Source organism: Antechinus flavipes, chromosome 4 (genome assembly GCF_016432865.1).
Source record: "Antechinus flavipes isolate AdamAnt ecotype Samford, QLD, Australia chromosome 4, AdamAnt_v2, whole genome shotgun sequence".
Lineage (NCBI taxonomy): Eukaryota > Metazoa > Chordata > Mammalia > Dasyuromorphia > Dasyuridae > Antechinus > Antechinus flavipes.
The window spans coordinates 113,950,666-113,974,930 of record NC_067401.1 but is presented as its reverse complement, the minus strand read 5'-3'; the positions used below and the strand labels follow the sequence as shown (position 1 = coordinate 113,974,930).

Here is a 24,265-nt window from a genome sequence, read left to right as displayed (position 1 = left end):
TTCTCCATCTGTATACTACCTCCTTGTTAAATATAAATATGTGTGTGTGTATATTTTTTCATATATAGTTAAATTATTCAAATTCATATTTCTTCCATACTCAACACACCTAGAAAGTACTTAATAAATCACTGTTGATTTGACTACATTTAGTCCTTCAAGTGCTTTTGCATAAAAGCTTCTGTGTGGTATTTCCTTCCATCCATTTTCTTTTTTCTTTTTTCTTTTTTTAATAACTTTTTATTGACAGAACCCATGCCAGGGTAATTTTTTACAGCATTATCCCTTGCATTCACTTCTGTTCTGATTTTTCCCCTCCCTTCTTCCACCCCCTCCCCCAGGTGGCAGGCAGTCCTATACATATTAAATAAGTTACAGTATATCCTAGATACAATATATGTGTGCAGAACCGAACAGTTGTCTTGTTGCACAGGGAGAATTGGATTCAGAAGGTATAAATGACCTGGGAAGAAAAGCAAAAATGCAAGCAGTTTATATTCATTTCCCAGTGTTCTTTCTTTGGCTGTAGCTGCTTCTGTCCATCATTTATCAATTGAAACAGAGTTAGATCTCTTTGTCGAAGAAATCCACTTCCATCAGAATACATCCTCATACAGTATCGTTGTTCCTTCCATTCATTTTCATCCGGTGTGTCCCTTGACCAGTTCCTCTGTTGGTCTGTATGCATGTGTCTACGTGTGTCTGTACACAGGGCTCTGGTACTTAATAACTGTATGAACACTTAACCTTTCCACCAGTGCCTTTCTTCCTCCATAAAATGAGGAGGTTGGACTGCATGATCACTAAGCTCCCTTCCAATTGCAAACCTTATAGTTTAGATCTTCCAGATCTGAACTGATATATGTCTCTGTATAAATGGGTGTATGTGTCTATGTGCCCTCTGGGCTTGGGGAAACCTCCCCAAGGTACAATTTCCTTTGTCAGCAATCTTGAGGAAGTTAGGGGAAGACCTCTTGAGTCAATCATTAATAAATTATTCAATCTGTCTTCATATCAGCTCAAAGTCTTGATCATTGAGAAATGAAGCCAATTTCTCTGGGCAGAACAAAACTCTCTTGGGATCAGACCTGCTTTGACAGCAGTGAGTGCAACACAGTGGGCCAGCTGGACTCCCACAACAGCCCTGGCTGATCAACTGCCCAAAGAGGAACATGTGCTGTTGTGAATATGGATACAATTCTGTTCTTTAGTCTGATTTTTGTAGGCCATGATGCCAGTCAGAAAGGTAAGGACCTTTCTTATCTTGTTTTCAACCTTAGAAAGTCAGTCTATAAAATTTCATTTCTTGCTGTTGTGGAAACAGAGAATGCTGAAGACAAAATAATCATCCATCCTCCTGGATTTGGATAGGACTGTGCTAACCTGACCCATACAGATGAGTTTCTTCTGAGGTAAAAGCTCACGGGCAAATACAATACCATCATCTTCTTTGGTCTTATTGTTAAGAATATGAGGGTCATGTTAGCCATTATTCATCATGCACTTGCTCTGTAATCTATACATTAGTCTTCCCCAAACTCCCTTAATTCTAGTTCCTTCCTTCTGTTGATTATCTCTAATTTATCCTTTCTATAGCTTGGTTGTTTGCAACATTGAGCAAAGATGCATTGCTACATCCATACTCTTGTGAGTTGTATGCACACGAGAGTATGAGCTCCTTGGGAATAGGATTCTCTTTTTACCTTTCAATGTACCCACCAAACTTCAAACACTGCCTAGCAAAGAGAAGGTGCTTAATATGTGTTTACTAACTGACTGACTGGCTGAATGACAGCATCACTGCCAGTTTTGGGGAACTGTTTGTCTTCACGATTTTGTAAAGAATCCTCTCCAAAGAACATTGGTCCAACCTGAGGCAGAGTGAGGGCATTTATGGCCATTATAAATATAATAGATGAAGAAAACCCACAACTTCTCTATGAATCATATTTGTTATGATCTGTGGGTAAGAGGAGTTGCATAGAGGTATCCTGTCCACAGCCATACCCAAGCAGTTATCCAAAGTTCTCTTTGTTAAAACAAAAGGGAAAGCAGACAAGGCTAGAAAAAGTAGGACTAGAAGTGTGGAAGACAGGCTTCCTTTGCCTCCTAATGCACGGAATTACAGAACTTCAGAATGGAAGAGGATCTCGGAATCAATCCCTACAGGAAAAATAATTCCTACTTTAACAACCCCAGTAAGGGGCCATGTAACTTTCTCTTGATGAACTTCATTGAGGATGACAGCCAATCCCATCTTTAATTGCTTTATTTCTTAGAAAATTCTCCTGGCACCAAGCCTAAAGCTGTCTCTTTGCCACTCCCCATGCTTCTGTCTTCTGGCTACAAACAGAACAATTCTAATCCCTATTCTAGGGAAAGGTTATCATGTTCCCCCTGAGTTTTCTCTTCTTGAATTGAAATATTTCTATTTCTTTAAGCAATTCTCATACAGTCCAACTGCTCTCTCACTTTCTTTCCTCCTTCTCCTCTCCGCTTCCCTAACACTTGTATTTTACTGGTTTAATTCATATTTGTTGCAATATTTTTTATATCTTTTTTCTCATGTCTGTACTGGTCTCTCCAACTATAAAACAAGGACCATACCTGGCCTATCTACCTGTATAGTAAATACTCTTCCTCTCTCTCTCCCTCTAACCACATGAAAATAGGATCTAATAGTTTATGACTCAATCTGGATCCCATCTTGGATGGATTACTTAGTGGAGTCAAGTCAGAAGGCCTACGTTAGAATCTGGCCTCCATCCCTTAGGATAGAGTAGCTTTGGACAATTCATTCATCCTCTCAGTGCCCGAGGCTCCTCCTCTATAAAATGAGGGATTTGGATAAGATGACCTGTAAGATCCCTTTAGACTTCTAAATCGATGATCTCAAGTTTATTTTATTCAGAGAAATGCAATTTGACATTTATTAAATGGCTGTGTTAAACAGAGCACCACACTAGACAAAGAAGAGGTGCAAATTGGGTGCCTTCATGGGCATCGTATTCAGCAGAGTATTAGGACAGGCTCATACAAGTGTGATCCAAAGTAATATAACCTCAGGATGAAAAGATCTCCAATCTAGAGCAGGAAGGGATGTCAGAGGTCATTGACTCTAATCCACTCGCTTTACAGATAAGGAAACTGAGGTACAAAGAAATTAGGTGACTTGTTAAAAGAGACAAATGGGATAATTTATAATAGTGCCATGCATATAGACAAAAAGATGCTCTAAATAGATAATAATACATTAAGCACATACTATATGCCATGCACTGTGCTAAGTTTTAGAGATATAAATTTAAGCAAGCAAGATAGCTCTGACCTCCAAAAGCTTATGCTCTAATAGGGAAAGACAACATATAAAGGAATCTTTATGTAACTACAATTGAAAATTGGTGTGGAGAAGGTAAAGGGAGGGAAGATAAGGTGATCATATAAAGGGATATGGTGAAAAAAAAGCCAAGGAATATGCTTGAGTCTGGGCCCTAACAAAATATGGCAAAAGCTCACCTATCAAACTCAGGGATCCAAGTTTCCAGTGGGATGGAGATGGTCAGATAGGATAACCCACTCTGAGAACCCTCAGAGTATCTAAGCATCTACTGACTGGACTTTCAGTAAACAGTGTTTTTTTTTTTTTCCTATTCATATTCCTCAGAACTCAAAGGCAGTAGCTGTCAAATAGAGCAGTTTCCTGAACTATTCCCAAGGGACATGAGAAACATCAAAGTGCTGTTGTTACAAGGTAGGAGGACTTACCTTGTAAATTCACTTCCCTATTCTGAATAATTTTTCTTTTAGAAGAAGAGGAGTTTCTCCTTACCCAAATCCTAACTATGTGGATGGTCTGCTCCTCTAAGGAGGACTTCTGAAGGCTTTAAAGATACTTACATATTGCATTTTGTTTTCTTCCTCATTTTTTTCCTTTTTGATCTGATTTTTCTTGTGCAGCAAGATAACTGTGGAAATATGCATAGAAGAATTGCACATATTTAACATATATAAGATTACTTGTGGTCTAATTATTTATGCATATATTTTGAAAACTAAAAGGCTTAATAGTTAAAAAGAAAAAGAAAAAAGAAGATAATACATAGCTAGTATAATCTTGGGCAGGGCCGAAGCTTCATACTTAGCCTATGGGTCTCACTGCCAGTCAGACAGAGGGAGGGCAGAACATAAATACCAGCAGACATCAGACACATCTGGGGAGGGAGGTGGCTAATGTCAGAGAAGAGATGAGCTTCTTCCAATGGACAGTCTAGCCTCAAGATTCATGACAGTAAGAAGTGAGAGATAAGCGAGTGTTGGGAAGCATGAAAAAACCTGATTTCACAATTTAAAAAACAATTTAAGTTAAAAAAAATTAGCAGCATCCTGAAACTTTCCTTGGTCTTCTGCTCCAGAATCAAATATGAATCAAGGAGGAAGAAGGCTACAATGGAAAGAATGCTGGGTGAGGCAAGATCTTGGTATAACCTTCCCTTTTGCTACTTATTACCTGTGCAACCCTGGCCAAGTCTCTGGGTCTCAGTTTCTTCATTTGCTGATTGATGAGACTAGATGACCTCTGAGATCCTTGGCACTCTAATCTATGGCCCTGAGATCAAGCTCAGGAGTACAGAAGGGTAATAGTTAACCCTTATCATGCAAACCATTACTTATTGGGTCTCTCAGCTTCATCTCTATGAGGCCCTAGGTTGCCCACACCTCCTTACCCACTTGCTTTCTGCCCCCTGCTCTAAGGATGTACAAGCTTGACAACTCACATGGCCTTCCTAGGCCCTAATATCCCCTCACTAATCAGGGAAGAAAGCTTTTACTGATAGGATAATAAAGAAATCAGAGATCATTTCAAGACAGAGCAAAAAGAGAAGGAAACCAGCGGCAAAACCACATCACACAAAGTCACCACATGGAAGTATCCACCTCTTTTATTAGGCAGAGGGCTAGCCCCAGCTGTCAGCCTCTTCCTTCAGGGAACTGCCAAGATGGTTGTCTATTAAAACCTAAAGGAGAGAAAATTAGGTTAAAAAACTCTTGTTGTTCTGAGTTTGGTGAAAAGGGCATGCTGAGGAGGAAAGGGAGAAAGGAAGCAAACTAGAAGGTGGAGAAGATGGGGAAGGGCAAAGGTAGAGAAAGGAGAGAGAAAAGAGAAAAGGAGGAAAGGAAAGAGGAAGCAAGGAAGAGAAAGGAGGAGAGGGGAGAAGATGTGAAAAGAAGAAGAAGGATAGAAGAAAAAGGTAGAGAAGGAAAGGAAGAGAGCAGACAGGAGAAAGGAGAGAAAAGAAAGGGAAGAGGAAAAAGGAGAAGAAAGGAGAGGGAGAAGGAAGATTAGAGAGGAAAGGGTAAAAGTAGAATAAAGGAGAAAAGGAGGAAAAAGAGAGGGAGGAAAAGGAAGGAAAAAAGAGAGGAGAGGAAAGGAGAGAAGGAGAGAAGTATAAGAAAAGGGAGAGGAAAAGAGGGAAGGAAAAATGAAGAAAAAAGAGAATAGCACTGAGAAAAAAGAAGAGGGGAGGAAAGGAGAGAAGAAGGGAGGAGAGGAGGAAAGGAGAAGCAGGAAGAAAGGAGGAGAGGGGAGGAAGGATGGGAAGGTGAACAGAAAAAGGAAACAGAGTTTATAGTTGATTTACAAGTTGCGGGTGAGGCTAGTGGTCCTCCTTTGAAAAGGCTTTGCTCCTGCCTTTCACAGGGCCTCCCACTACTAGGACCAAGAACTGGCTGCCTTCTCTTACCTTTCTCTTTCCAGAAGCCCAGAGGGAAGCACTGGGCCAAAACCAGACGGTGGCCACCCTGCAGTGCTGTGGCTCAGGCAGCCAAGTGACAGTAAACCTCCAGGATTTGGAGAAAAGGCCAAAGGCCGGGTACATGCTGCAGAGCCTGAGTGTCATGACGGCTCCTCTCCAAGACAGCCTCCCTGGGCCACGCTGCTGCTTAAGTACGGTCCCTGAACTGCGGTCCCCAGCCGGGCTCCATGTCACAGTCCAAGGTGAGACACGGGGCCACAGTCTGGGAAGGGCTCAGGGTCTTTTCTCCAGGGATACTGAGAACTGGCTGCGGCAGTCCCTGCCCTCAAAACCCTTCCATTCTAGTCAGGAATTAGGCCCTGAAAGGGGGCTTGTGAAGGGAAGGTACCTGAGGTCTGAAGAGGGAGGGAAGGCTGGCCCGGATGGATTCCCAAAGGGCAGCCCCAAAAGGAGATCTCCAATGGCTGGCGTGGCAGAAAAGTAAGCCCTAGGTCCATGGCAGAAGGTAACCCGCCGCAAAATCTGGGAGAGCCAGAAGCATATTGAGAGTCCTGTCAGAAGCAGGGGATAGAGAGCCTAGCTTAGAGTTAGAAAGACCAAAGTTTTTAGCTGTGTGAGCCTGGGCAAGTCATTTAATCATTCTTTGCCTCAGTTTTCTTATCTGTAAAAATGGGAATAAAAATAATACTTAACCCCCAGGGTTGTTGTATGGATCAAATGAGTTAATAATTATAAAGTATCTTGCACATAAATTTAGCCATTATTATTATGTCCAAAAAAATACTTCTTATTCTGGATTAACTTGCACTTCTTATATAAAACATTGTTGGGGCAACTACATGTCTCAGTGGATAGAATGCTGGCCCTGAATTCAGGAGGACCTGAGTTTAAATCTGACTTCAGATTTAACACTTAACCCCGATTGCCAAAACAAACAAACAAACAACCCCCCCCCAAAAAAAAAATAAATAAACCCACCAAAATATTGTTGCTTCATGTTATTTATAAGCCTTGGGTGCTTCATTAAGTCCCTGTGTAAGTGTGTGTAATGTGCTGTTTCCCCAACTAGGCTGCAAATTCTTAGAAATTTTTAGACTCAGCACTGACTGTGGGTCCAGTGTCAAGCATTAACCACTGGGGTACTCTTCTGGCAAGTGCCATAGGGAAGTTGTAAGGAAATATTAAGTGTATTGTGATTAGAAAAAAGGAGATGGACCCCAAGAAGATGAACATTGGGTGGGCATTATACACTAAGGAAAAGTAAACCAGACAGACAAGGCTAAGGAAACATCTGGTGTGAAGGGACAAGAACCTGTAGATGAGGGACAAATGTAGCTGCCTGTACTAACAGAGTACATGAAAATGCTGGCAAAGGAAAGCAAAATGCTTCCCTTCTTTTTTTAGCCACACCACTGGCTGACTGAACTGTCAGTCAGCATTTGGCTGGCCAGTAATGGCTTAACAAACCAATTAAAATGTCATTGCCCTACTTAAGAAGCTTCCCTGACCCCTTATGGCCTCCAGGATCAAACACAGACTCCTCTGTTTGACATAAAGCACCACCTGATTCCAGACTTTGTTTTTTGCTTGCTTTTTCTGCCAATGACCCATTAGTCCCTCCTCAGCTCATTCTCCTCTCCAGGTTTTGCACACCAGTTGCTCAGGGGAAGCCAGAGGTATCATACTCAGCTGAAACCAGCCAGTGGTTCCCTGCCAGGGCTTTGGCTTATTTGCTGTTCTCTGTACATGTCATTCTATCATCTGTCTCAGTTCCTTCCTTTTTATTATTTTTAAAACATGTGGATAATTTTTCAACATAGACCTCTGCATAGTTTTGTGCTCCAAATTTTCCCCTTCTTCCCCCTACTCCCTCTTCTACATGGCAAGTAATCCAAAATATATTAAACATGTTTAACTATATGTTAAATCCAATATATGTAAACATATTTATGCAATTCTCTTGCTGCATAAGAAATCAGATCAAAAAGGAAAGAAAATGAGTAAGAAAACAATGCAAGCAAACAACAAAAAGAGTGAGAATGCCATGTTGTGGTCCACACTCAGTTCCCACAGTCCTCTCTCTGGGTGTAGATGGTCTCTTCATCACAAGACCGCTGGAACTCTCAATCCTTTTCTATAGACTCTCTGAATGCTCTCTCTCCTTACCTCTCACCTCAAGAATTACTTTCTCCAAGAGACCTTTCTTGGTTCCCCCCCTCCCTCCCCAAGTGCTAGTGCCATAATCACTTTCCTCTCCCTAGTTAATTATTTTGTCTTCATTTAAATATACTTTGTCCTTATTCTTTTGAAGACAGAGACTGGTTTCATTTTTGTTCATATCCCCCTACCCAGGAGCACCATTGGCACACAATAAGTGCTAAATAAATCTGTTGTTGCATTGAATCCAATGGAATAGCTAGTTGGGATGATGCTGACTGGGGGCTTGGCCCACCTGATAGGGAAGGATGCATTCAACAAAAGGATGTAGCTGGTCCTAAGCAGCAGCCTGAGTTTCGAGCCCCCTCCTCATAATTAGCTGGGGAGGGAGGGAGGAGGCAACTAGGGTGGCGCAGCCTTGGATGTGGACTCAAAAAGATCTGCATTCAGATCTGGTCTCAGATACATCCTCGCTGTGTGACATCACGCAAGACACTGAGCCTCCCTCTCTCAGAATTATTGTGAAGATCACATGAAATATTTGTAAAGTTTTTGGAAATCTTACAGCACTATGGAAACGCAACTGTTATTTTTTGCATTATAAATAAGATTGGATATAATATTCTCCTATATTTAGACATGATGTAATGGAAGGAACTGAGTCTGCAGTGAGATGATCTAATTTCAAAGGATCATAGAATTAGAACTGAAAACTTAATTCCTTCATTTTACAGATAGGGAGACTGAGGCATAGATTGCTCAGGGTTACACAGTTTATAAGTGTCCGAGGGAGGATTCAAATTCAACTCTTCCAACACTTGTCATCAAATTGTCTCTGTTTCTACCTTTTTATTGCCAGTGTGACCTTGCGCAAAAGCTTTCATCTCTCGGGGGTCCAGTTTCCAAAACTTAGAAAGAATTAAATTAAGCTTCTGAGATCCCCTTCAAGCTCTAAAGCTACAACTCCTTGATCTATAGGATATAGACCTTGTAGTGGATCACTGACTGGGTCAAAGGGTAAGAACTGTTTTATGACTCATTATATATTGCTAGATTACGAAAAAGCCAAACCTCAATGAAGGGTGATAAATTTACAACTAGTAAATATGCTATTGCTAAATTAAACAGGGTAGGCAGGGTTGTGGATAGAAACAAAAGTGGGGACTTGTATGCTTGTATGAGAAAGAGCATACCCATCGAGCTGTGTGCCAGATTAAGCCAGTTAGTGGCTAAACATTAATTAAAGAATCTAGATTTGGCAAGTATAGTTTTAGGTTCTAGGGGATTGGCTTTTCCCTTAACTTATTGGTAAAAGCTCTTTGACAAATTCAAATCCTAAGGTGGCTGAAGTAAAGAGAAAAGAGATTTTCCACATTTAAGCCAAGAGAATTTGGTGGCTCAATGTACTCCAAGAGATCAGATGTTGGAACAGGGGCTGCTCCAGCTTGGAATTCTAGGAAAAGCCAACAGAACTAGGCTGAACACAAGAGTTATTGGAGGAAAGAGAGTCTGTTGGGGATCTTGTTTGTACTAACAGAGTACAACCTTTTAATCCACTCAATACATGTCATCTCCATTGAAATTAATAAATTGGCACTTATTAATCAGGCTTCAGTGAGTTTGGTTATCTTGAATCAATTTCTTAGGGCCTGATTATTGCCAGGATCAACCCACAGCCTGAACTGGGAGTGAGGAGATGTGACCTGTTTTCCTGTTTCTCAGGGTACATAGGACAAATCATTATGCTGCCTCCTCTTTAGTTGCCTCTTCTTAACGACTTAGATTAAACCAGTGGTTCTGAAAGTGAAGTCCAAAAATTCCTGAGAGTCCCCACAAAGTCAAAACTATCTGTTTAATAACAAAAAGAAATTTTCATTTCTAATGAAGCAAATATTGACAGATCTAACTCATGTAAACAAAAGCTCTTCTTCCCCCCTCCCCAAGATAATTTGGATCCCAAGACCCAAAAAATTTGAGACAGAGATTATGGATGGAATCAAAGGATTTAGAGCTGGAAGGGACTTTGGAGTTCATCTAGTGCAAAGCCCAGTTCTTGATCCTTGGAAGCCTTTTCAACCTTAATACTCCATTAATGAAATGGAGATTTTGAACTCATAAGGCTGAGAATTCAAACCCTCAGCGACAGAGGTAACCCTGACCCAGTTAAGTACCCTTGTCAACCTTGGGTTTAGGCAGGCTCATCATTCAAAGAAAACTACAATTCAGTAAACTGAATAACTGCCTCCTAACAGCTCTTTTGTCCGTGAGATTTTGGTGGAACTGAGGTTCTGAAAGGGAGGCTCCTTTTCTGGTTTGGGATGATAAAATGCATTCTACATAATACTATGAAATTAGATAGTATAAATTAATTATAATAGCATTTATGTGGTGCTTTAAGGTTTGCAAAATGCTATACAAACATTTTCTCATTTGATCCCCAGGTAAAGTTTATCCACTCTTAGAGATTGGTGGTTTAATGGAATCAAGTGATTTACCCACTGTTGTCACATGTTTGAGGCTTTCACTTTTTAAATTTTAATTTTATTGATATCTATGTATTGATACATAATAATAATAGCTAGAATTTGCATAGTGCTTTAACTTGATTCTTATTTGTTATTATTTAGTCATTTTCAGTTCCCAAGATACTGGAATCATTTCCCTTTTTCTTCTCCAGCTCATTTTCCTTAAGTGAGGAAACAGAGGCAAACAGGGTGATATGACTAGCCCAGGGTCACACAGCTAAGGAAATATCTGAGTCTAGAATCAAACCCAGGTATTCCAGACTCCAGACCTGGCACTCTACCACTCCCATTTCATACACAAAGAAACTGAAGCTATTTAACTGAGGTTAAATAAATTGCCCAGTATCACACAGCCAGTAAGCTTGTGAGACAGAATTTGAATTCAGGTCTTCCTGATACCATAGAGCCAACACTCCCACTCATTATACTAATTAGCTGTGTTACATTATCTTCATTTCCCAACATATCCTAGCTCTCTGTTCCTTCCAGAGAGTTGTCCCTTAACAAAGATTTCAAAAGAAAGAGGGGAAAAAGCAATTTAGCAAAACCAACCAATACCAACACCCCACACAAAAAATATGGTGACACATATGCAATATTGCACACCCATAGCAGCCTACCTCTGAAAAAGAGGAACGAAAAATGTATTTTTCTCAACTCTTATTCCAGGCTTTACATCCAATTCAGGGTTTTTTCTCATAATTTGTCTATCTGGGTAGTGTGTGTATTTTTTTAATTAACAGAAATAAGACCACTGAGGCTTAGAGAGATCATTGTATTTTGTTTATTGAACTGAACTAAATGGTTAAGCAGTTAGTGAGTAGTATATCCAGAACCTGACTGCAGGATTTCTGAATCCAAGTATAGTACATATCTTAACTGCAAGTGGGTTTTTTTTTTAAGTCTTTTTTTCTATACTAGTCTGACTTTTGAGTTTTAGGTAAGGAAAAACTAGCATATTTCCATTCATCCTGCCCAAGAACTAAAAAATCTCTAAGTCAGGGGTTTCTCATCAGTCACCTCCCACAGTAGATGACACTGACAAATCCAAATTGCAAAATGTTGACATGTGGATAAGGAGGCCTAAAAATACATTGACTGTTTGTCCCTACAAGCTGGATTTTGCAATAGTAACAGATTGGAGAAGAAGGTGTATTCTACTACTTAATACCAGGTGACCCCTGGGGGCAAGACACATAATATAGGTCTTCATCTGTAAAATGAGGACAACAGATTAGTGGCCTCTGAAATTCCAGCCAATTCTAAAACTATGATCCTATGAAATATTTAGCAACTTCCAGGGGAACCAGAGCTCTTAGAAGGGGCTAGAAAAAAGTAAACAAAAATTTTTTTCTTCTCAATACCAGTGAGGAATGAATGAAAAGATATTTCTGAAGTTTATTATGCCTAAGCACTGTGCCAAGTTACAAACAGAAAAAGGGAAACATTCCTTGATCTTATTAAGGAGCTCACATCCTAAGTGGGAGGAGACAAAGCCTACAGACAAAGTCCCAAAAGTCTAAGGACAGTTTTAAGCTTAAAACTGAGTATTCACATCATACTGAAACTGCCCAATTTCTCCGTTTTTTCTTTGTAATTTGGCTTCTCATGCCTATTTCTGTCCGTATGATCTCTTCTCATGACAAATCAGTGTTCCAGAATAAACAGAAAACTCTTAAGGGCAATATCTCTTCTTTTCTTCTGGAACTGTACATATAGTACCTAGAGGGCACATCAAAGGAATCTTATTGTTCTTCAGGTCTTCTGACCCTGCACCTCCCATGTTATTTTTATGATTCAGGTCTCAAAGGATGAATTAAGTTAGAAAAGAAAAGGCAGCACTTAGGAACTTTTGCCAAAATGCTTTGCACTGGGGTGCATTCACAAAGGGGCTGAATTTGGAATTAAAGCTGCTGGATTTAAGTCTTACTTCTGCTCCTGCCCTGTGTGATCCTGGCAAGTTACTTCTGACTATGAAGAACCTTATACTATGTTTTAGAACTAGAGGGACCTACGTCCAAGCTCCTTATTAAAAAATATGAGTGAACTGAGGACATTTGGTGCAACTGATCTTGAATGTAAATCTTGGCTTCAAATCCAGTGCTCTTTGTCAGTCCTGGGCCCCATGTAAAATGGAATTGGATGATGCAATATTCCATGTAAAATGGAATAAGAGATGATTTCTAATGTCTCTCTCAGTTCTAGATACCAGGACCAAAGTGTGCTATAGCTCCAAAACAATGGGCTTTTCTGTTCCAACTAGGTTGGTCCTAGCCATGTTGGAAAGCAAAGGTCTTAGAGCGAGCTGGACTCTAGAGATTCCCTCAGACTTAAGAAGCTGAATCATTGCTTCTCTCTCCCCTTACTAATGTCTCATGCTCTTCCATGTCCTTTCCAGAGCACTCAGTTGACTTTGGTCCAGCTCAGTGGGTGGCAGGTTGACCATCTCCTGGAGCCTTGAACTTAAGAGTCTTTAATTTAAATATATATATATATATATATATATATATATATTTCCAAGGGTAACTCCCAACAATAACATTATTATTATGATACTGAGAGTGATAATAGGAGCCAGATATCATTATTCCCACTGTCTAATCTTCCTGCAATCATTGGTCTATTTACTCAATATTTCTGTCCTCATTCACCTCAGCACTGCCTTCTGCCCATACCCTGTACCTATGGGCTGGGTCAATGAGTTCATGGTGTAGGTGACTACATGTATACCTGAGATTTTACTGGCTGATGAGAGAAACAGAGCAGAACAATCTCAAATATCTTATCCACTTTAATTGTTTCTCCCTCTTTAGTATTCTTACCCAATATCTCCAACTGTAAGTTCGACCCAGTGGTTGAAGCCCCATTGGAGAGACTGTCTACAACCACCATCATCACTCCCATCACAGAGGACAGAGAAGAGGAGAAACCATCTATTATTGGTAATGGTTGTTGTCCCTCTTTGGGACTGAAGGTAGATCATGAAACTAGGCCAAGGAAAGAGAAATAAGGGGGATCCAGGAGCAACCTGGAACTCTTTGGGAAGACTCTTTGAAAGTCTTCTGGAAACTTGTTCCATATCTGCAAGTTCATGACTACAGGGGCATATTTCACCAATGTAAATCAGGAACCCATGGAAAATTTTATAGTTTTAGAAAGATGCCTACTGCACAGTGAAGTGTAGCCAATATATGTCAGAGACAGACTCCTGACTCTAAGGCAGACCTGCTATATAAGAACCCTTTCAACTTTAAAAATTCCCTTCCATGTATTATTTGAATCTACCAACTCATTAAAGTGAGTACTGGAATCACCATTTTATGGTTGATAAAGCTGAGACTTGGAGAGAGGATTTGCCCTGTAAAATAGTTTTTTTCAGAAATAAGTTCAAATCTAGGTCTCTTTTAACTTTTTTTTTTTTTTTAACTTTTGCATTTGAATCCCTAGGGCCTACTATGTAGTAGACAGCTAATGTATTTTTTATTTGTTGATTGATTGACTCCATGACCAACCTCTTATCTACTATGCCATCTGGGAAAATTAGCTTGTATAAAAAATATACAAAAGAACTGGCAACTTTGTACTCTGGCATCACTGACAGCCAAAGACACTATCCTCAATTCAGGTGAAGTTGAACTAGAAGATGCAGCTTAGCATGGGGGATAAGATGAAATATGCATTAATTAAGCATTTACCACTTTTATCCTACCTTTTTTTTTATTTTTATGGGAAGTAGGTACTATTTTTATTCCCATTTTACAAGTTGAGAAAACCGAGGTAGACAGAAATCAAATGACTTCTCCAGGACCATATAGCTAAGAAGTGTTTGTAGTTGGATTTGAACTCAGGTCTTATTGAATCCAGATCCAAGCTCTATACACTCTGCTCTCTAGCCAAATCTGAAATACTGTATTTACACTTAGAAAGAGCTGGTTTCCAATCATGTCTCTGACACTCCCTAGTTGTATATCCCATTGGTGAGGTATCTTATCACTTTGAGCTTCAGTTTTTTTTTTTTAATTTCTTTATTTTTTATTTATTTATTTTTTTAAATAACTTTTTATTGATAGAACACATGCCAGGGTAATTTTTTACAGCATTATCCCTTGCATTCACTTCTGTTCCGATTTTTCCCCTCCCTCCCTCCACCCCCTCCCCCAGATGGCAAGCAGTCCTTTACATGTTGAATGGGTTACAGTATATCCTAGATACAATATATGTGTGCAGAACCGAACGGTTTTCTTGTTGCACAGGGAGAATTGGATTCAGAAGGTATAAATAACCCGGGAAGAAAAACAAAAATGCAAGCAGTTTATATTCATTTCCCAGTGTTCTTTCTCTGGGTGTAGCTGCTTCTGTCCATCTTTGATCAATTAAGAGCTTCAGTTTTACCATCTATTAAAAAAAGGGGTTGAATTAGGTCCTCCTGTCTCCTACTCAGGTAAGTAACCTATCCTATAGGCAATAGAGTATCACTGAGGTTTATTGTGTGCATGTAGGAGGTTGAGCTTGGTCAGACCCATGCCTCAGGAAGATAAAGCCCAGGGTAGGAGAGTTTGCAGTGGCCATAGCTGAGGCAAAGAGACCAAACAGCAGATTATTGTTGTAGTCCAAGGAAGTGATGAGGGCCTGATCTAGGTGCTAGCAGTCAGAGAGAAGGGGACAACTGACAGTGCTCAGCAACCGACTGGATATGGGGCAGTGAAAGCAATGAATGAAGGACTGGAGACTGAACGAGACAACTAATCTCTAAGGAAGTTCAAGGAATCTTCTCTCACCCCAAGTCCAAGCCAGGCAACCACTTGAGTTTACAGAAAAGCTGCTGGGAACTAAAGGAAAGTATGTAGGATCTGGAGCCAGCGAGATATGGATTAGGATATGGTCTCTGAGATAAAGCTCTATATAGAAAGATAAAAGGACATAGAGATAGAAAGATAGAGATGGATGGATAGATATAGAGGGATAAATGTATGTTTACACACACATATACACAAATATATAGGTGTGTCTGCATATATGTATGTATGTATTTATGTGTGTATGTGTGTGTGAAGTCCTGGGTTACTAGGTGGTGTTGGTAGAGACAGCCTGAAGTACTGATAAGATTACTCCCTGAGACAAGCAGGGAAGGGCATCAGCTCTACCCTACAGTCCCACTCCCTGGGGATGTCTTAGGTAACCCCACCTTACTGTATTCAATCAGAAAGCCAAGTTATATCAAACCCCTGAGGTTAAATTTCCCCTATAAATCTGTCCCCGGTCTATGCCATCTTTGGATCCCTTTTGGATTAGCTCGCCAAGGTATCCTGCCTGGAGATGTCTTTCTCTTCATCTCTTCCCTATGCCTTATGGTGCCTTTCTCCTTAGAGAGAATTAACTCTTTTAGGCTAAATTCTGTGGATTTAGCCCACCAGTCAAAGGCATGCCCCCATCTCATTAAGTATTTTCTTTCTTCTGGTTAATTATGAGTTACACTAGGGAACTTGCCTTTTCCATTGTTAACTGGTAAAATTCCTTTCCTTGCTAACTATATGTTCTCTCAAATTTATTTTATATTTACCTCTCCTGTGCCTATTTTACCTCTTCATTTCATCTGTAACCTCTTCTCCTAAATAAATCTACCTTTTGCCAAAGAGAAAGGTCATTCTGAATTCATCACATTGCTGAACCCTAACATTTGATACCAAACCCCAACATTCAGTGCCAATTGCTTTCCTCGGTCTTTTTTTTTTTTTGGTGTCTATGTCAATCTCATCATTTGGTGCTGAATATCAAACATATATCACACACATTATATAAACATACACACAGATACACATCTACTAGCCATGTAGCCACGTGTATGTGTGTATGTATGTGTGTGTGTGTGTGTATATATATATATGCGTACAGAGACATAAATATGGGCCTTGGTTTCCTCATGTTTTCTAAGGTCTCATGCAATTCTAAATAGGAGTCTACGATTCTCTGATCTGACTTCGACACCCTCTGGTCCCAATTTCTTCCCTTGTAAAATGATTGAGTGAGAAGGGTGCAACCCTTACATACACTGGTTGTAGGACCCTGGCAAGGTTATGTTGAAACCAGCTTAACCTTAGAGAATCTATTGTTAAACTTCCAGTGTGAATATTTATTTACATATCAGAAATCAGCAGTGATATAGATCAGGGCTTGATTTCTTGTTTTGTCAATTGCCTAGATCAAACAAAGTGATAGAAAAAATGCTAACAATTCAGATTAAGCATGGCCTTTGTAGTTCCCATTTCCCAGCATACTCCTGGAGCCTGGACACGTGATATCCCCCAACCACTCCCATTTCCAAGACCCTCAGCTGCAAAACAAGTGCTGACCTTGCCTGGGAGAGGGAATTTGCTTATGTGGCATTCCCTTCAGCAATAAAATCACAGGTCCAGATCAAAAAGAAAGAGAAATGATTTGACCCAGTGGCCTTTAGGGTCCTTCCTATCTCTAAAGTAAATTATCTTATCATTATCTTTTCTAGGTGACCTCAGAGAAGTCCCTCCCTTTTCTGGGTTCCAATGTCCTTTTTTATAAAAGGAGATTAGATGGATTTTTTTTAGCTTATTTTTAATACACATCATTTTATGAATTGTATCAGAGAGAAAAATCAGAGCAAAAGGGAAAAATCATGGGAGAGATAAAAAAAGCAGAAAAAAGAAGTGAATATAGCTTGTATTGATTTACATTCAGCCTCCTTAACTCTTTTTCTGGATGCAGATGGCATTTTCTGTCTAAAGTCTATTGGGATCACTGAGAAGAACCAAGCCTTTCATAGTTGATCACACATTCTTGCTATTATTGTGTACCATATATTCCTGGTTCTGCTCATTTTGCCCAGCATCAGTACATGTAAATCTTTCCTTTCTAAAATCAGCTTGTTCATCATTGTTTACAGAACGATAATATTCTATTACCTCCATGTACCCCAACTTGTTCAGCCATTGCTCAATTGATAGGCAGACAGATTCTTTTTTTTTTTTTTAATGTTTTTACAAGTATTTATTATTTCTTTTTCCTACTGTTCCCCTCTCAAAAAATAGAAATTAAAACTCTCAAAAACAAATATGGATACTCCAGCTAAACAAATTCCCATATGAGCTATGCACATAATGCAGACTCCATCATCTCTGTGGCGAGATGGGTGTTTTTCACCTTACAGGCTGAAGGCAGAGAAATGGGGCAGGAGTCAGAAATTGGGAGACTGGAGCCTGAGTTCCAGTCTCTTCTCGGACACATTCCTGGCTCTTTGACTAGGCAATTCATTTAAATTCCCCGGCTTTAGTTTCCCCTTCTGTAAGATGTGGATAGTCCAAGAGCCTTCCTTGCAGGGCCCTTGAAGACCCAGTGGTCACTCTGTTACCATCAGTGAATAAACAACAGAGTCCTGTCCAGTCCTGATCAGCCTTTGTCTGTCTTCTTCCCTTCTCTTGCCTACTCAGACACAGAGGTGGACCTGCTTCTGAGGAAGAGGTGGAGCATCGTGGTCAAGGCCCTCATTGCTGTCACCCTGCTGATTAGTGGAGTGGCCATAATCATCTTTGTCATTTTTGAAGTGCCCTGTTCAGTAAGTTTGCACCTGATGGCCCAAGGGGTCTAGGGAGACTTCTGTCTGTCATCCTCACACAGTCTCTCAAACTTGGATCTCAAGGCATCCTTTTGGCTCATTTTGGGGGATGGGGATAATATCATTAACTGAGTATTAACTGAGTCTGTTCTCTGCTCTCAGCGAGTTTGTCCTGGAGCGGGGGACTTGTGCCATTGTCAACAGTGGGGAAGACTGAAGGAAGATAGTGTCCAGGAAGGGCCCCTGACTGAGGCACCTGGAGGCCCAATATCGGTAAAGCTTGAGAAGGAAAGTTGCATGTTTTTCATAATGTACCCAGTTTACAGAGAAAGGATTCCCCACAGGCTAATGGTGTCTATTATCCAGAAGGAAATTGGGCAGGAATCAGACTTCTTATCCTTGATCCTAGAGGGCAGAACTCGCCTCAGTGGTGGAGTGGGCAGGGATAGCAAGTAAAGACAATTTCCCAACAATGAGAGCAATGCAGATAGGGATTAATTGTCTTAGGGAGGTCATGTGAGGTCCCCACCATCACAACTCAAGTCTTTAAGCAAAGGCCAGTTAATTCTTTGTTGGAGATATTGGAGGGGAGATTCTCAGCCAAATTCTCCGTGGGTTTTGAGGTCCCTTCTAAGTCTGAGATTCTGTGTGTGATTCTGCCATTGTGGATGGCATACAGCTTTGAGAATAGAAGACCCACGACCAAAGTTCAAATCACACCCCCTACCATTCACTTAATTGTGGGGCAACCAGGGGGTGTAGTGCATGGTGTGGGGGACATGGAATCTTCAAACGCCTGAGTTCAAACTCTGCAGTTCCAATGTGAACATTTATTTACACATCAGAAATCAGCAATGCTACAAAGTCACTTAACCTCTCTGCCTCAAATTCTCCATCTGTAAAGGAGATAACACATTTAAGTAACCCTTAGAAAATAGCATTTGTCCTTGAAATCTTGAGCATAGGGAACCTCTTAGACCTCCATTTCCTCCTAGAAGATCTCTATGTCACTTAGAACTAGCTACTTTGAGTTCCGGGTTAATGACCCCGGGATCCTCAGCAGGCGTGTGGGAGACAGTACTGGCCTAAGGCACTTCAAGCCCTGAAGAACGTTAGGGAGCCAGCTGCCTTACTCTTGCTCTTGCCCAACCTTGCATCAAGGCTGTGTGTGCTACTGGCTCCCTCTGCTGCCTGATACAAATAGTACACCTACCACAATCACTTTTTTACATCACAGATTAATTTCTTTCCCAGAGTAAATTCCACTTTGATTACAAGGAAGATTTGGGGGAAAGATCAGACTTCTTCTTTCCCTTCCAAGAATACTATTGTCAATATCACTCAGGAATGAAAATATTGGGGTCTTTAATTCTTCTAAAGCTTAAACAAATTGTGGATTCATTCATTCCTTTATTAATTGATTTAACAAGCAGTTACTATGTTTCAACTATGTGCAACTAGATATACAAAGACAAAAAAAGAAATAGTCCTTTTTTTAAAGAGCTAACCTGGGGAGGGGGTGCTGCGTATACAAATAATTAATTACATACACACAATAAAGACAATAATTTCTTATTGGGCTCGGAAGCCCCCAAACTGGAGCAAATTAAGAGTCTTCAAGGATTTCCAAGAAAAAGAGTTAAGATGAAAAAGAGTTCTATTGAACTTGGTCAAAGAAAGGAGTGAAAGCTGGAAATGGAATATCATATGCTGGAGACAAGTGAGTCTGTCAGGAATGTAGAAATGTATTAAAAAGAATCATTCTACATTTTGATTCCCTGGAGTTTTCTCAGATGACCTATTGGTGGCCAGGTAGTAATGGTGAATCCTGCTATCGGCCTCCCAAAGTTGCTCTAAGCTTTGCCTTGTGTTGGACACACAACATAGAACTTACCATAAAGAAAAACTGGGTTTGAATCCTGCCTTGGACCTTTATGAGTTGTGTGATCAAAGACAAGTCATCTCACTTCTCATATTCCTCATCTTTGAAATGAGTATATGAACACCTGTAGTCTCTTACTTCACAGGATTACTGAATGACTCAGTGAAATCATTTATATAAAGCCTTTTGCAAACCTAAATGTTCTATCTCCGTCAACAGCAAATCAACAAGTATTTATTAAGTACTCACTGTGTGCCAGACATTGGGCTAAACCCTTGGGATTCAAAGAAAGGCAAAACTGATCCCCACTCTAATGGGAAAGACAACATGAAAGCAACTAATAATGAAATTCCTGGGAGCATGATGGAAAAATCCAAAGGATTGGTTTAGGAATCAGAATGGCTGATCCACTAGGCTTAAAATCTATATCCCTTTTGATAATATAGTTGATTTGACCTAGGCCTTGATGCAGAAAATAAAATAAGGTGCTCATGGTTTAGCATTTGGTTCTTAGTGTGGTTGCAGGTATAGGAATCCTTTCTCCTCACTACAGAGAGGATCAGTCAAAGATGGACACATTGGGCTGTAGTTTCTATCCTGTCTACAACTAAGTATTTCTACACTTTTTTCTCCCAGATCTATGATTTCATTGGTGTAAGGAGTCCCTTCGACTAATGCAAATCAGCATCTGCTCTGTAACTTTTAGTCTTAGAGAGTTAAGTAGAGCATTGAGAAGATCCATGATTTCCTCAGGGTCACACAGTCAGTGTATATCAGAAGTGGAATTTAAACTTAGGTCTTTGTGGCTCTAAGATCAGTGCTTTGTGCAATAAGCTACTCTGCTCTTCTTCCCAGGAGCAAATGGCACAAAAGGCTGGAATGAAATGACCCCAGTACTATAGGAGAGATGATGCTTCCTTTTAATAACCCTATTACACATAGCCCACAGGGTCCCATGGAATAGCCTGTTTGCATCCATTATTTTGTGTATTTCTTCTTCTTCTCTAGGTTGGACTCAGCAGGACTGAAGATCCCAACTCTTCTTCTCCAAAAAAACTATCTGAGATCATTATTCACCAGACATATTTCTGAAAAACTCTCTTTTTAGGCACGGACAGATGACTACTTTACTCAGCCTTGTACACTGTAGCCAGCAATCAATATTCCTGTTCTGTCTTCTCCCCATCTTTTGCAAGAGATGGAAGTTTCTCCTACAGTTCATGCACTGCCAGTTAATATTAAAATCAGATTTTAAACACCAATGAAGAGTTTGAGTTCAGGACTAAGAGTGACCTTTGTGTAACCAGTTTGTATATCTATTACATAGGTAGTCATCAACACTCCTTTAAATGGAAAACATGGATAAATGTACAAAATCCTTTGATTGTGGCTCATGAGAGCCAAGATCAGTGATTACAATTTATTTCTATAAAAAAGTTTTATTGATACTCTGCAGCTTCATTTTATTTTATTTACTACTATTATTTTTTATTTAATTTAATTTTTTTATTATAGCTTTTTATTTACAAGTTATATGCATGGATAATTTTTCAGCATTGACAAATGCAAAACTTTTTGTTCCAATTTTTCCCCTCCTTTCCCCCATCCCCAAGATGGCAGGTTGACTAATACATGTTAAATATGTTAAAGTATAAGTTAAATACAATATATGTATACATGTCCATACAGTTATTTTGCTGTACAAAAAGAATCGGACTTTGAAATAGTGTACAATTAACCTGTGAAGGAAATCAAAAATGCAGACAGATAAAAATAGAGGGATTGGGAATTCTATGTAGTGGTTCATACTCATTTCCCAGAGTTCTTTTACTGGGTGTAGCTGGTTCAGTTCATTATGCAGCTTCATTTTAGCATTTACTTTGTCACTGTCATTTTATCTATTGTTACTCTGGTTCTGCTTGTTTTATCCTGAATTAGTTCATACAAATCTTCCCATCCTATGTTTCTCAGAATTCCATAATTATGGCCATCAATTTTTACATCAAGATAAAATTCAATTAGACTTATATACTATAATTTGTTCAATCATTCCCAAACAATCAACAAGCATTTCTTATATACCACTATGTGCCAGATATTATACTAGACATTGGATCTACAGAGATTAAAAAAAAATTCATAATAAAAAAATTCTTGCCCTAAAGGGGCTTATAGACTATTCAGGGATGTAGGAATATAAAATCAGTTGGGAGGAGATGGTCCTCACAGCTGGTGGGGGCATGGTGGTTAGGAAAGGCAAATACTCTTTTTTTCTGGTTCTTTGCTACTTCCAAAAAAAAGTAAGACTGCTATAAATATTTTAGTATCTTTGGGCCTTTCTATCTTTATTTAACCTCCTTGGGAGCTCATACCCAGAAGTGATCTTTCTGTCAAAATTTATCCATTGAAACTTAGTTAGGTCTCTTTGTCAAAGAAATCCACTTCCATCAGAATACATCCTCATACAGTATTGTTGTCAAAGTGTATAATGATCTCCTGGTTCTGCTCATTTCACTTAGCATCAGTTCATGTAAGTCTCTCCAAACCTCTCTGTATTCATCCTGCTGGTCATTCCTTACAGAACAATAATATTCCATAACATTCATATACCACAATTTACCCAGCCATTCTCCAATTGATGGGCATCCATTCAATTTCCAGTTTCTTGCCACTACAAACAGGGCTGCCACAAACATTTTGGCACATACAGGTCCCTTTCCCTTCTTTAGTATTTCTTTGGGTTATAAGCCGAATAGAAACACTGCTGGATCAAAGGGTATGCACAATTTGATAACTTTTTGGGCATAATTCCAGATTGCTCTCCAGAATGGTTGGATTCGTTCACAACTCCACCAACAATGCATCAGTGTCCCAGTTTTCCTGCATCCCCTCCAACATTCATCATTATTTTTTCCTGTCATCTTAGCCAATCTGACAGGTGTGTAGTGGTATCTCAGAGTTGTCTTAATTTGCATTTCTCTGATCAATAATGATTTGGAACACTCTTTCATATGAAAGTGGTATGGTACCACTCATATGAGTGGTAATATTTTCAATTTCATCATCTGAAAATTGTCTGTTCATATCCTTTGACCATTTATCAATTGGAGAATGGCTTGATTTCTTATAAATTTGAGTCACTTCTCTATATATTTTGGAAATGAGGCCTTTATCAGAACCTTTAACTGTGAAGATGTTTTCCCAGTTTGTTGCTTCCCTTCTAATCTTGTTTGCATTAGTTTTGTTTGTACAAAGACTTTTTAATTTGATGTAATCAAATTTTTCTATTTTGTGATCAGTTCATCTTTGGTCACAAATTTCTTTCTCCTCCACAAGTCTGAGAGATAAACTATCCTATGTTCCTCTAATTTATTTATAATCTTGTTCTTTATGCCTAGGACATAGAGCCATTTTGATCTTATCTTGGTATATGGTGTTAAGTGTGGATCCATGCCTAGTTTCCAGCATATCATTTCTGAATGACTATCAGCTGCACAATCATAATCAATGAAAGTGATAAAACAAATATTTCTACTAGTCAATTCAGTAATCTTGTGTAATCTCAAGTCACACAAGTCTGTCAACATTGTTTGAAATAGTCTTTTCAGGGTTCCTCAGTTTTCCTTAATGCCAACCACAAAGTTTTTTTGTGGTTAAATGTGTAGCTGATCTTTGAGATTTCTTTCTGAAGACAGTCATCTTTGGCCCCACAGCTCTGTCATCAACCTTTTGAGGTTTTGCAATCATGACCTATCTTCTCTCCACTGGGAAAGAGATGACAAAACCAAAGCTCCCCACATTTTTGGTATTGGATGCCACTCTCATTCTTTCAAATTGATCCTTAGATTCTTGTATGTCTAATTTCTTCTTTTTAATTAATAATTCTATTCCCCATTCCTTGTAGAGATCCATAGTCTCATGTTGTACAATTTGTTGGCAAGATTCTCTAAAGTATATGTGGGAAAAAAAAAACTAAAAACTATATGAGAAGACGAGATGAAGGCAAGAGATGAAGCACAAGAAAAGACTGATATGATGGGAGTACATGGACAAACCTTGGGGAACTATGCTCTGGGGAATGATGAAAGAAAAAGGAAACCCATACATGAGTAAGGTTATGATTCTATACAAGCAGGGTCATAAATCCAGAGTAAGAAAGAACCTCAGACATTATCTAGTTCAATTTTTTATTTTATAGATGAAGAAACTGAGGCAGAAATAAATTAAGTAATTTGTCCAATGTCATAGAAATACTAAGCATCACAGGCAGGATTTGAATTTACATTCTCTGAATGTTCAGTTCACATTCAGTACTCTTGCTGTTTGTAATATTTTTCTTTAACTTGAGAGACCCGGATTTTGG

General features: G+C 39.4%; 1 protein-coding gene across 3 annotated transcripts; it reads left to right on the top strand.

Moving 5' to 3' along the window:
• The first annotated feature begins 1,081 nt into the window (after window positions 1–1,081).
• C4H17orf78 (chromosome 4 C17orf78 homolog) lies at window positions 1,082–21,357 on the top strand. Of its 3 annotated transcripts, XM_051994073.1 has the most exons (7): window positions 1,087–1,246; window positions 3,665–3,751; window positions 5,756–5,995; window positions 13,249–13,377; window positions 17,896–18,020; window positions 18,183–18,293; window positions 20,911–21,357. In XM_051994073.1, exons 1-7 carry the CDS (start codon window positions 1,189–1,191, stop codon window positions 20,992–20,994), a joined length of 834 nt encoding a protein of 277 aa, XP_051850033.1. In that variant the 5' UTR covers window positions 1,087–1,188; the 3' UTR covers window positions 20,995–21,357. The 3 variants fall into 3 exon arrangements, with proteins under 3 accessions (XP_051850034.1, XP_051850035.1, XP_051850033.1); XM_051994074.1 differs by lacking the exon at window positions 18,183–18,293 and having other exon boundaries at window positions 1,082–1,246; XM_051994075.1 differs by lacking the exon at window positions 13,249–13,377 and having other exon boundaries at window positions 1,084–1,246.
• The last annotated feature ends 2,908 nt before the right edge of the window (window positions 21,358–24,265 follow it).

Coding starts and splice junctions, on each gene's coding strand:
- C4H17orf78 (XM_051994073.1), top strand. CDS start 1,189: ATGGATACAATTCTGTTCTTTAGTCTGATTTTTGTAGGCCATGATGCC. Junction 13,378..17,895: donor GGAGAAACCATCTATTATTG/GTAATGGTTGTT, acceptor TTGCCTACTCAG/ACACAGAGGTGGACCTGCTT. Junction 18,021..18,182: donor TTTTTGAAGTGCCCTGTTCA/GTAAGTTTGCAC, acceptor CTCTGCTCTCAG/CGAGTTTGTCCTGGAGCGGG.